Raw genomic sequence first — 13118 nt, forward strand, 5'->3', positions numbered from 1 at the left:
ACTCCCCTGCACTGGGATCTGACGCTCACTTCTGCTTGTAAAAGGCAGCCCAGGCAAGGAAGAGAAACACGACACACATGACGTCAAGGACTGTTCATGACAGCAGCCCTGATTCTAAGGAGGGTTACGTGGGTGTGGGGGAACACAAAGATCCCACCTCGTGGAAGATAAATGAGCTTCATTCATGCTGCCAATTCCTTAGGGACTGTCCCCTCTATCACCCCAGAAAACCGCTTTGTCTGTGGTGTGATCTATTGCTCTGTTGTTTAAAGTTCTCATTCAACTATGTTAGCTTTTTTCATCTCAATCATCTCAGCCTTCACAGAATCTGCTTATTGTGTTTCCCTAGTTTTCACTGAACACACAGTGCAAACAAAGGCAAAGACTGAAGCAATCATTTCAAAAACAAGAGCTCACACTAAAAACACACATGAGCATCAACTAGTAAAACGTGGGTTTTCTCCTGGCTTTATTCTGGGGAGGAGGAATCCTCCTCGTCATCTTCCTCGTCTTCGTCGTTGAAGGAACAGGGGGTCTCGCCTCGGGACTCGGAGCAGTGAGAGGCCGCACTGCTGGACTGGTGGCTGTTTGGGGCAAGGAGCTGCCCGGTTGCTAAGGCCACTTCAGCATCCAAGCACAACCCTTGGTTTATGCTAGCAAATAATTAGAAACACACAAGCTCATTAATGTGGCGAATGTTTTAAGCATCATAAAGTGTAGGAATCAAAACATGGGAAAGGAGGTGGCACTGGGGAATTGTGCCAAAATCTGTGCGAGACCTGAGACGGCAGTGACACCTGGCTCTGCCCCGCAGAGAGGGTCAGGGCTGCGTGGCTTCTCTTCCTGGCCCTGAAAGAATACGTACCTTGATTGGGACAAGGTGGCACCAGTGGTCAGGTCTAAATTTGAAACTGATTGGGTAGAGTTCAAAAGTAGTCCCTGATTTAACCAAGAAGGTCCTGTGGAGATATCTACAGGAAAAAACAAAAACAGAAGATGTAGGCGCGCTGAGGGCTCTGTGGCTGCTGCCGTTACGGTCTCAAGGGAGCACAGACAAGTAAGGAGATGAGCCTGACTTAAAAACCACAGCTAGATGAGTCTCCTCCCTTGGGGAGAACCCACGTTTCTTCAGAGTGGAAAAAAAGAAATCTCTAGGACAAAAGAACAGGAAAAAAAATACAGGAAGGCAGACTATAGAGAGGAAGAATTCAAATTAAACCAATCACGGACTCCCATTCTTTTTTCTTTTTTTATGTTTTTTTAATTTATTTCTGAGAGAGAGAGAGAGAGAGACAGACAGACAGACAGCATGAACAGGGGAGGGTCAGAGAGAGAGGGAGACACAGAATCTGAAACAGGCTCCAGGCTCTGAGCTAGCTGTCAGCACAGAGCCTGATGCAGGACTCGAACTCACAAACTGTGAGATCACAACCTGAACAGAAGTTGGACGCTTAACCGACTGAGGCACCCAGGTGCCCCTCCCATTCTTTTTTCTTAAATAACACTTGGAGAGGGCAGCTCAGAGTAGAGATTGCTGAACTATTCCTGGACACCTAGTGTCCTCACCACCAAAGACTCTGGTGTTAAAAGCCGAGCCAGGAGTGAGAAAAAGGAAGTCAAATCAGAAACAGGTAAAGGAGGACAGACCCACATTTGCTATCCCCTCCCCCTCCCCCCCACCCCCGTACCATCCTTTCACATGTGAACTAGTGAACTCAGGGCTATTACTGATCAAAGATCCATTCTTTATCCTGGTTTCCTTGGCTTTATAACTCAAACAAGCCCTTATTTTTTTTTTTTAACATTTATTTATTTATTTTGAGAGACAGAGCACGAGCAAGCAGGGGAGGGGCAGAGAGAGAGAGTCCCAAGCAGGCTCCATGCTCAGTGTGGAACCTGACACACAGCTCAATCTCATCAACCCGGAGATGATGACCTGATGTAAAATCAAGAGTCAGACACTCAACCGACTGAGCCACCCAGGTGGCCCAAACTAGCCCGTATAAAAGGTCATATGCAGTCACATTTTTAACGAGGGTGAGACAGGCATTACTGTTTTAGTCTGCATAAAATATTTTGGGTATATCCTTGCAATCTTATTTTCTGTGCATATACAATATTTCTCCAATCACAACCCTGATAAATTCTTATTGTAATTTTATCAAATGCTTGTCACATTATCTAGAATATTAGCTCAAAGGTGTCAGTGACTGGAACATATAAGATCTAAATGTTACTGAACGCCTGAGTATAGTCTTTCAACAGTAAGTTTACAAAAGAGGTGGAAGAAATAATAAAACCGTATTCCTAAAAAGAAATTCTTTGACTTACATTAAAAAATAATACTGAATGTACACTCAGAAAGTACAATTTAGTAATGAATCTTTATTAGAGTTAATTGAAATTGTTCTGTAATTAATTACTGTGCAAACAACAACAACAAAACAAAACAAAAAAACCCCCACAACTCTCTGGACTGGGACTGGGACCCCTGCTATCCTTGTGCTGTCTGAGCAAGTGAGAGGCTTCCTATGTAGGAAAAAAGGTCACTGAATGATTAATTTTAGAATGGCTGTGTGAACCTTTTCTTTAGAGGCTAAGGCAGCTGTGGAAAAAAAATTCAATTCTAAGGGAACAAGAGACTTATTTAAATATATTAAATAAGAACAAGCCTGTGCAAGAAGAAATTAAAGCCAGAATCCTGTGGTGAATATTAATCAGTATATATGGAAACCTTCTGTCAGAACACAGCTATTTACTTGTTTGCGAGTGCATACTACATTAAATTTTCTTTTTCACAATGGCATTGAAAAGCCTACATTTCTTTCACATTATCATGAGATCCACACAATAGTCCTCACAACCTTACTCAAGAGCCATTCTGTCCCTTTGCACACTAAAGGCACACATTTCTTTTATAGTAACCAGAAAGTCTATATCCTAGTCTGCAAATGAGGTCACAAAGAGATCAAAACCACAGAGTCCGCCTAATTGCCCTGAGCCTTTTCACTGAGAATAGGTTAAAATAAAGTTCTGGCGATTTATTGAGTAAGCTCTTTCTTCAGACCCTGCTGGACTGCCAGTATGAGTGAGCTGCTAATAAAACAGCAGGGCCTGTTCTGGGGGAAAGGGAGGAGAAAAGAGCATGGGGAGGGGGGCTGGTGAAGATAAGGAGCGAGCTGACTGAGGGGCAGAAGAAGCGGTCACACTTGCCGCAGGTGGATGGTGCCAGTTTTAAGAACCAAATCCAACTAAAACCAAATATCAATCAACGAACTCTTGTGTTTTGACCAAAAGGCCAAAACAAAATAAGAATGATGGGTGCCTGGCTGACTCAGTTGGTAGAGCCTGCAATTCTTGATCTTGGGGTTGTGAGTTAGAGCCCCACACTGGGTATAGAGATTACTTAAAAACAAACTCTTTAAAAAAAATAAGAACTACCTCTTAGCTTATATTTGATTTAATATACCTTAGAGCTAATATTACAATGCCTTCAGAAAGTGATGTGACATTCTAGGTGGTAATACTGATGGAAATAGCAAAAGCAAAGGGTGAACGCATTGTCTATGCATCCAAATTAAAAGCACAGAATATACTATAGTCTTAGGAATTATGACAATCACAAAGATTTCTGAATCACTGAAAAAAAATCTGAATTATAGAACACACAAAACATATCATTTTTGTTTTCTAGTATATTCAGTACACTCTTTTTATTTTATTATTATTTTTAATGCTTATTTTTTGAGGGAGAGAGAGACAGCATGAGCAGGGGAGGGACAAAGAGAGATGGAGACACAGAATCTGAAGCAGGCTCCAGGCTCTGAGCTGTTAGCATAGAGCCCGATGTGGGGCTCAAACCCACAAACCGTGAGATCATGACGCTGAAGTCGGACGCTAAACCGACTGAGCCACCAAGGCACGCCTACTCAGTACGCTCTTAAAACTCATAATAAAAAAGCCTGATGCAAAAATGGGCAAAAGATCTGAACAGACACTCCTGCAAGGAAGATACACAAATGGCCAATAAGCACACAGAAAGATGCTTAGCACTATTAGTAATTAGGAAAATGCAAAATAAAGCCACAGTAAAATACTACCTACCTCATGTCTACAAGAATAGCTATAATAAAAAAGACAGTAACATCTAAATGAAAAATAAGTGGGCAAGATAGAACCCTCACACGCTGCTGATAGTACTATAAAATGGTACAACTGCAGTAACTCAAAATGTTAAATACAGAGTTACCATATGACCCAGCAGCTCCGCTCCTAGGTATACAACCAACAGAAGTGAAAATTTATGATCACACAAAAACTTGTACAAGAATGTTTATAGCAGCATCATTCATAACAGCCCCAAAGTGGAAACAATCCAAATATCTACCAACTAGTGAATGGATAAATGAAATGTGCTATTATTCACAGAATGGCAGTGAAAGGGGATGAAGTGCTGGCACATGCTCCAGCATGGATGAATCCTGAAAACACAAAGCTATGTCAAAGAAGTCAGTCACAAAGGCTACTTATTGCATGAGTCCATCTATATGAAACGTCCAGACTGGACAAATCCGTAGTGACAAAGTAGATTAGTGGTTGCTAGGGCTGGGAGGAATGGGGGAGTGTGCTAATGTGTATGGGGCTTCTTTCTGAAGTGATAGAAATGTTTTAGAATCAGTGATGATTGCGCAACCTTGTGAATATATGAAATATCACTGAATTGTACATACCATCGAAAATGGTGAATTTTATGGCATGTGAATTAAATCTCAATTAAAAAAAAATAGGATACCAAATCACATCCACCTGGTTGGGAAAACAGAACACTTCCACTCTGCAGGTGAGAATGTAACTTGTGAAATCAAATAATAAGGCTCTGGCATCATCTGGTAAAGCTGAGCCGCAGGTACCTCTGACCCAGCAATCTGACGCCATACCCGGGCATGCAGGCCCTGGGTTATCGTTAGAGGAATGTTCAAAGTAGCACTGCTTTGTAATACCAAAAAACTTGAAATAAACCTAAAGGTTTATCACCAGTAAAATGAAAAAAAAAAAAAAAAATCAATGGTGGTATAGTCATATAATAGAATTCTCCACACCAGTAAAAACGTATGAATTATAGCTACATAAAATCATGTGGACAGATGAGAAGAACATGATGTGGAGTGGAAAAAAACCCTATCTCTAAAGAATATATCACTATGATCCCATTTATATCAAGGTCAGAAACAGACAATAAAAAAACTGTTTGCAGTTTATTATATTTGTTTGTATTTCTAAAAATAGAAAGTGATGATAAAAAAGAAATTTAAGAGAATGGTTACATTTAAAGGGGCAGGGAAGGGCACAGAATGGACTTTATTTTTCTACGAGAAAGGTGTTAGCAGGTTAGGGTTTGACCTTTAATAAGGGACAACCTGTGAAAAATGTTACTTAACATACCTGTGATATAACCTTCTAACGCCTTCGGTACCAGTGATTTAGCAAGTTTCAGATCCTCCAGAGAGCATTTGCCTGACTCCAGCCCAAAGGACATTCCCATCCGCTTCAGTACTTCTATGTCATCATGGATCTCAAAGGTGTTGTCAAAATTAAAAAGATATTCAAATCTGCATCAGAAAACAAAGTTAGAATGGTGTTTCAGGGGCAAAGGGGGCGTCTGCACAGTGCTGTACTTTGTATATTAAATCAAAAGGATGAGGCCCTAAATTCAGTACTAGAAACTTACTCTTCAGAGCAGTAAGAATCATTCTGCTGTGTTCCAGGGAATGACATCTCAAATACACCACTTTCCCAATTAAAACAACTTTCTTATGATAGACAATAGGAGTCCATAAACTTTAGCCCTCATTAAGTTGCTGGAAACAGGGGTCAGGAACTTTGGTCTAAATCTAGTACTTCTAAAAACTGTCTTCAGCTTCATCAAAAAGATTAAATAAAAAGAGAGCCTTTCCAGTTTAATATAAGACATCCCTACCATGAGTTGGCCTATTAGGTTTGAGAAAGAAAACCATAATGGATGTTTACTTCATGTTCACAAATCAAGTGTCAGCTATAGCATACTTTAGATAAGTAATAGATGGAAGACTTTTAACAAACAAATCAAAACTCAAATCCTGTCTTAAGAGCTTAAGAAGTGAAACACCTTAAGGAAAAGTACCACATAGATATATAGTACATTTTCCCAAATGTTCTTGAAAATTACCAAATCAGGATGTCCAGCTACCTGGTATATGTTTCAAAAAAAAAAAAGCTGAATGTAGGAGAACACGGTCCTTTTGACTCCTGAACTTGGCCCTGGGGTACCTTCACCCACAGGCCTCAACTCTACTGTGACAGAGTGCAGATGAAATGTTTTGGGATAATGGTGGGTTTATGTTGTCATAAAATTCTTACTAAAACCATGTGAAGGTAAAATTTATTTATGCAAGATTTTAGATCAGGGCAAAAATTACAATTTAATGTAAAATGCCATGTTTTTAAATAATCTGAAGTATATAAAGCTGAATAAAGGACATTAACAAATTTTCAGGAAAAAAAAAACCCCACAGAAGTCTGAAGTACGCGCCTGTCATAGGGATGATTCTTGGCATAAGTTAAAAGCAGATGGTTTTGTAAATTTAATCCCTGTGGTGAAAAAACCTCCAGGCTAATTAAGGGGGAAGGATTGCATCATCAAAGTAATGGAAAGACAAGGCTTTAGGGACCTACCTTGAATAACAAGCTTCTACAAGTAGTTCAGAGCCTTCTTCCCTTTACTCAGGGAAGGGTTGGGAAAGGGTAGGGATCAATAACCACCCAGGGATGGAAATCTTACTAGGTCCAGCCTGGGGGGAACAGAATCCACAATTCCTTTAGATCATTGGCTCTCAGATTTTCCTGTTACCCTTTTTAGGCTTAGAAGACTAAATGATGGAGAGAATTTAATAATCCCTCACAAAACAAGAGGTAACTGGAGAGAGGAACTAGAATTCTAAGTTTGTTTCCCCTGAAAATATATTAAACATTCTCTAGGACTCCCAGTTTTATGAGAATATATTAACACAGTCCCTTTAGATACAGGTTTTTGTGAAGATTTACAAGTGTGTGAACAACACAGACATGCACCATGGCTAGGAGCACTGGGCTCCTAGTGGCCTAGGTCCGTTAAGACCTATCTATGACTTTTGAAAACCAGCAAGTTAAATACTGTAATTCTTACTTTTGTGAAGAAGCATCCAGATCTCAGAGAGGTTAAGAAACTGTAGTGAGAGGAAAGATTGAAAAAGGGATCTTCTGACTTCATAGCCTAAACGGTCCCTATTTTTAATGGTGTCTAGAGTCTTAACTATCAAATACTTTTGAAATCCTTGCTCACTGTTTTTCTTTTCCTTTTTGGCACATTTTTATTTAAGTGACCTAGAATCTCTGTATGTCATCAAGATAAACAGGGAAGCAACACTGCCCAAGAAGAGTGGTAAAGACCAGAGAAGGCCAAGGCCAAGGGCAATGCTATAGCTCAGAGCAGACCAGAGGTCCCAGTCTCCCCGGACAGTTTTGGGCTATGCCTCTGGTACTGATGTGATTACTGAGCCTTCTTTTGCTTTCAAATGAATCCCAATTTGGTCAATAAGTTATATGCTGACTCCTTGTAACAGCAGCTAATATTTATAAAGGGCTGGCCTTGGGTCAGATTCTTTATAAACACCATCTTACTTAATCCTCACAAGGCCAGCATGTGATAGAGGCCTTGGAATCATCCCCTTTTGTTCTTCAGAAAACTGCTTTGAAGTTGCTAAGCTTGGGGGGGCGGGGAGGAAGCCACCCTCCACACTCGGGTCTGTCTCCCTCTACACCCTGTTCCCTTCACTATCTCAGGACCCCAGTTGCAGGCTGAGGTCCACTACTTTTTCTTGGAGGGTAAAATAAATCACAAATTAATTCTTAGCAGTATTTTAAAAAACTGCTACTTCTCACTTGCTGTAATAAATATCATCATCAATCTTAGTTAAAATGTAAAAAAATTAAAAATAGAACAAAATTAAAAATAGAACTACCATATGATCCAGCAATTCCACTTCTGGGTATATATCTGAAGGAAATAAAAGCACTATTTCACAAAATATCTGCACCCCCATGTTCACTGCAGCATTATTTACAATGGCCAAGATATACAACCTGACCGTCCACTGACATACGAACAGATAAAGAAAACGTGTGTGTGTGTGTATAAATGGAATATTTGGCCATAAAAAAGAAGGAAATTCTGCTATTTGCAACAATCTGGATGGACCTTGAGGCATTATGCTGACTGAAATCAGTCAGACAGAGAAAGACCAATACTGTATGATTTCACTTATATATGGAATCCAAGAAAAAGAACTCATAGATGCAGAGAACAGACTGGTGGTTGCCAGAAGCAGGGAAGGGAAGTGGGTGAAATAGCTGAAGGTGGTCAAAAGTTATAAACTGCTAGTTATAAAATAGATAAGGAAAAAAAAAAAAGCAGAGAACGCATCTAACATTTTCATGTCCATTAATTAATAAACAGAAGCACACTTAACTTCGATACAGTAAAACGAAGAAACAATCGCTTTAAGGCCACACGTTGATGTAAAATATTTCGACAATAAACGAGGAAGTAAACCCTCAGTGAACTCACCTTGTCGCAGGCCCTCACGGAGGGTCTACTTTCAGGCAGTTACTTGCCCAGAGTTAGCACATATGCCTACATATACCCACATGTTGCCTTGGCTCCAGGCTCTACCATGTATCTAGCACGGGCAGCACAGTGCCAGGCGCGGACGGGCAGACGATGAGTGAGGAAGAATGCACTAGTATATGGTAACACTCCCTGTCTGCAAAGATGTTTCACATGCCCCAGGAGGTCAGCCTGGGAGGCCTCACATTAGGAAGTACACCATTCTTTATGTTGCAAATGATGGGAATATGTTACCTGGAGGCCAGCCCTACTCTCTTGCCCCAGTTGCACTCACTTGTCGCTGGAGATGCTGCAATCTATGACTGTTTTCCTGCTTGTGTTGATGATTATAAACGGCAGCTGAATGGTGGAGTTCAGAGCTGGAGGGCCCTGGTTCTGCTGTTCGTTTTGCCGATTTCTCTGAACCAGGTTTTTGAAAGCAATTTGCTGTAATGATCAATAAAAAGAATATGGTCATTTAATGTGGATGAGTTAAAACTCCCTTTTAATAAGGCAAATGTGTCATAGAATTCCACAGCTAGAAAGACTATGCAATTCAACTTTTTCATCTGTTCCTGAAACAGAGTGGTTTTAAATGCTCCTAAAGTCAGATCCATTCATTCTCTTTCATCAGTGTGTCTCATCTTCTCAGTAGTGATGAGTTTAAGTTACTTTCTATGTTTTAGCAATCTTATCCTAGGGTTGTTGATTTTAGGTTCCAAACCATAGCACAAGTTTGATTAAGATTATTTTATCTTAGGGGCGCCTGGGTGGCTCAGTAGGTTAAGTGTCTGACCTCGGTTCAGGTGATGATCTCACCGTTCATGAGTTCGAGCCTCATGCTGGGCTCTGTGCTAATAGCTTGGGGCCTGGAGCCTGCCTCGGAGTCTGTGTCTTCCTCTCTCTCTGCCTCTCTTCTGCTCTCTCTCTCTCAAAAATAAACAAACATTAAAAAAATATATATATATATATTATTTTTATCTTACAGTGACTGGGTACTATCCCTAGAAAGTGAACATTTATGGGGCGCCTGGGTGGCTCAGTCAGTTAGGTTACCAACTTTGGCTCAGGTCATGATCTCATGGTTCATGAGTTCGAGCTCCATGTCGGGCTCTGTGCTGACAGCTCAGAGCCTGGAGCTTGCTTCAGATTCTGTGTCTCCCTCTCTCTCTGCCCCTCCCCCACTCTCTCTGTCTCTCTCTCTCAAAATAAATAAACATTAAAAAGTTAAAAAGAAAGTGAACATTTACTCTTAAAATGCAGAAAACAGATGGGATAGCTATTTATTCTAGCCCCAACAGGGTATCTAAAAATCACTATCAATATCACTCACTATCAAAAAACTATTACTGTCAATACTATCAAATGTTACTTCACGCACTTCATTATTTTCTGCTGCTGAAGAATGAGGGCTGTTTTATATTCATTGCTTAATTTACTTAACATAGAAAAATATATGCTATTATTGTAAAACTGAGAAAAATAATGCAATGTTTGAATACTTCTGCCTAGAATCTCTTCCCTTCTACTAGAAGAAGCATCTCAGGAGATGCTCTCATACTCTGCCTAGCTTTGTGGCCCTTGTGCCGCAGGAGGGTCTCAGAATAGGAGGGCTGTCTCTCTCTCTCTCTCAAAAATAAAAACATTACAAGTAAAAAATAAAAATAAATAAAAATACAATGTTCATTATACAAAGAGAAGCAGAGGAAAAAATACTGAACTTGAGCAGGGGAGGGACAGAGAAAAGGGGGACAGAGGTCCAAAGCAGGTTCTGTGCTGATAGCAGAGAACCCGATGCGGGGCTTGAACTCATGAACCGCGAGATCATGACCTGACTCAAAGTCAGACGCTTAGGCGACTGAGCCACTCAGGCTCCCTTCAACTTCATTCTTTATGAAGGCTCTCTAGGGATGTGAACATTCCACATACATGAGGGTGATCGTGCCCAGGACCATTCTTTCTGATAAACAAATTATTACAGGCATACTAAAATATAGGTTTTTTTCAGTAACATTATGCCCAAAAGCAAGTTCCATAATGTTCCATGAAGGTTTTGAGGAAATCTAAGGAAGACCTGGCACAGAAGTGAGGGACTGTGAGCTAGTGAGAAATAGTGCAGAGACAGGGACAGCGGAGGCAGGTGAGGAAAGAAAGTGGCAGTGTGGGTTAGAAGCCAGCGCCTGGTAGGCCAGGTCTCAGAAGGCAGAATTCCACAAGAAGGAACACAGGAATAAACCATCAGCTTTAAAGTTTGTTTTTTATTTTTATTTTTTAAGCTGCAGAACCCTCTCTCCAAATAAAACCTTTTTTGGAAATCCTGTATGAAAAATACATAAAATGCTTGCTCCAGCACTCGCTCCTCAGGGAGGTTCAACGGGGTTGGGGTGTGAAGAACAGACAGGGAACACAGTAAGGAAGAAAGAATGGCCTAATCAGGGCGGAGACATCACGTCCCGGGCCTGCTGTGTCTGGGCAATCTCTGCTCTGTCTGCTGCTACTCTGCCCCGCCCTACTTCCTTTCCTAGTCCCTTCTTAGATTATACACAGGGCTCTGCAAGGGCTGAACGTCTTCCCTTGCTCTTCTCATTCATACAGAAACGTGAAACAAATGAACAAATCCTGGCATCTAGAAAGTGAAAAACAAAAGTGTGGAATATTTAAAAATACCTAACATATTCTGTCCTTTAGACAAAGGGACTGCTTTAGGAAAAAAACTGCTGATATTTGGTAACTTGTTACCTTTATTTCTGAAAAGTGGATTACATCAAAAAGTAAGTAAGATCTAACAGTTGTCAAATCAAAGAGGGTTTTATGAGTGGTTGAAAACTTTTCATATGCAGACAATTTGCTGATTTAAAAAAAAGCATAAAGACCCTCTGACTCATTTTAAAAAGGGTTTCTGACTGCAATGAAAATGACCCCAGTGTACTACTCAAAGTGAATTTTCATAGCAACTGCAATTACCAAAACTAAAAATTTTAATAAGTCCATGTGATTCTACCTCACATGATTTTATACACTGGCTCTATTATATTTTAAAAAAATCCAAATTCCAGGCAATTATCCAAAACAGTATAAATATAGGGATCCTTATTACACTGTAAAAGTTAATTTTCGTAAAAGAAAGGCATTTTAACTTTTGGTATTTCTATGAAGCTTACTGAATCATGACATCATTTTATTATTTAGGATACTAAGTATGACAGGTGGATTCGATTATTTTACTCCAGGTGCCTAAAGTTTAACTAGTCTTACTTCTTGACATTCCAAATTAGGGCTAAAATAAACACACACGAAAGGACTCCTGATACAGTCTGTGTTCAGAGTCAGAATAAGTGTCAAGAGTAAATCGTTGCATATATGAGTCATGCACAAGGCAGGTGAGCTGCCAGGGGCCATGATGATGGTGAGAGATGGAACCGTCATGAAGCTAGACCATGGAGATAGAAGACCATGGAGATAGATGGTGGTGGGCTCAGATGTGGAGGGAGCTGCCCCAATGTGGTCCCATCAGACACGACTCAAGGCACCCAAGTATTAAACACTGACTTTAAAAACAAGTAAGCAGAGCAGCAGAATACAGAAGAGAATGAAAACCATCCCGGCATCTTTACCTGAAGGAGAAGTTCTTGCAGCTGGGCCCGCTTCTGCTTTATCCGTTCTATCCGCCTCTGCTTCTCGATCTTTAAAACACAGGTTACAAAAGAACGTGAACTATGTGGTATATAAAGTACTTCCTACCTTTCAGGTCCCAATTCTGAGTTATCAATAATTTTTCTTCAAACTCCACCCATTTTAACTACCAATATCAATAAAGGCAAATCACATCTTTTTGGGGAGCAGGGTTAGAGTAAGAAAGCAGGCATGATAGCATAATTATGGCAACTGTTATCTATAATGAAATCCATCCACTTAATGAATACTTGGCATGCAGTACTTGCTGCTATTTGTTACTCAAGTTCTGATCAGAGTAATAGCTAATATTTAGTGAATACTTACTCTAGGTGCCAGCAACTCAACCAAGCACTTTACACACATTATCTTAATTCATCTTCACAAAACACTATGAAGAAGTACTGCATTTTGCATGTAAAAAAATGCAGGCGTCAAGGGTTAAGTAACTGCCCAAGGTCACATAGTAAGTGGCAAGAGTCGGGATTTGAACCTAAGCCACCTGGTGCCAGAGACTCTATTATTAATTACTTTGCTACATTAGCCCCTAACATGAAGAATGAGGTAAAATCTCACTTAAGATCGCAGTTTAACTGGCTCTTAAGTGGGCATAGCTCCTAATACAAATAGCCTACATATTCAATACACAATTCCAACCTATGGTAAGGAATATGCTTATGGGGCAAATTTCCAGTTTCACATAACTATTATTTTCCTCACTCTTTCTGAATTTTCTCTGAGTTCCTCACTGTGTCTTTGGGCAAAA

At 40.3% G+C, this 13118-nt stretch overlaps 1 protein-coding gene across 5 annotated transcripts in view; it reads right to left on the minus strand.

The window, feature by feature from the left end:
* Positions 1-452: 452 nt before the first annotated feature.
* Positions 453-13118, minus strand: part of TFDP2 (transcription factor Dp-2) — a 115643-nt gene continuing 102977 nt past the window's right edge. For all 5 annotated transcript variants that reach the window (XM_039248549.1, XM_039248548.1, XM_039248547.1 and 2 more), the window contains 5 exons: positions 12295-12363; positions 8976-9127; positions 5443-5609; positions 866-971; positions 453-653 (listed from right to left, as the gene is read on the minus strand). In XM_039248549.1, coding sequence (XP_039104480.1) covers positions 470-653; positions 866-971; positions 5443-5609; positions 8976-9127; positions 12295-12363 — 678 coding nt within the window. In that variant the 3' untranslated portion in view covers positions 453-469. The remainder of the gene's footprint in view (positions 654-865; positions 972-5442; positions 5610-8975; positions 9128-12294; positions 12364-13118) is intronic.

Source organism: Hyaena hyaena, unplaced genomic scaffold, assembly GCF_003009895.1.
Source record: "Hyaena hyaena isolate Hyena2069 unplaced genomic scaffold, ASM300989v1 scaffold_311, whole genome shotgun sequence".
Taxonomy (NCBI): Eukaryota; Metazoa; Chordata; class Mammalia; order Carnivora; family Hyaenidae; genus Hyaena; species Hyaena hyaena.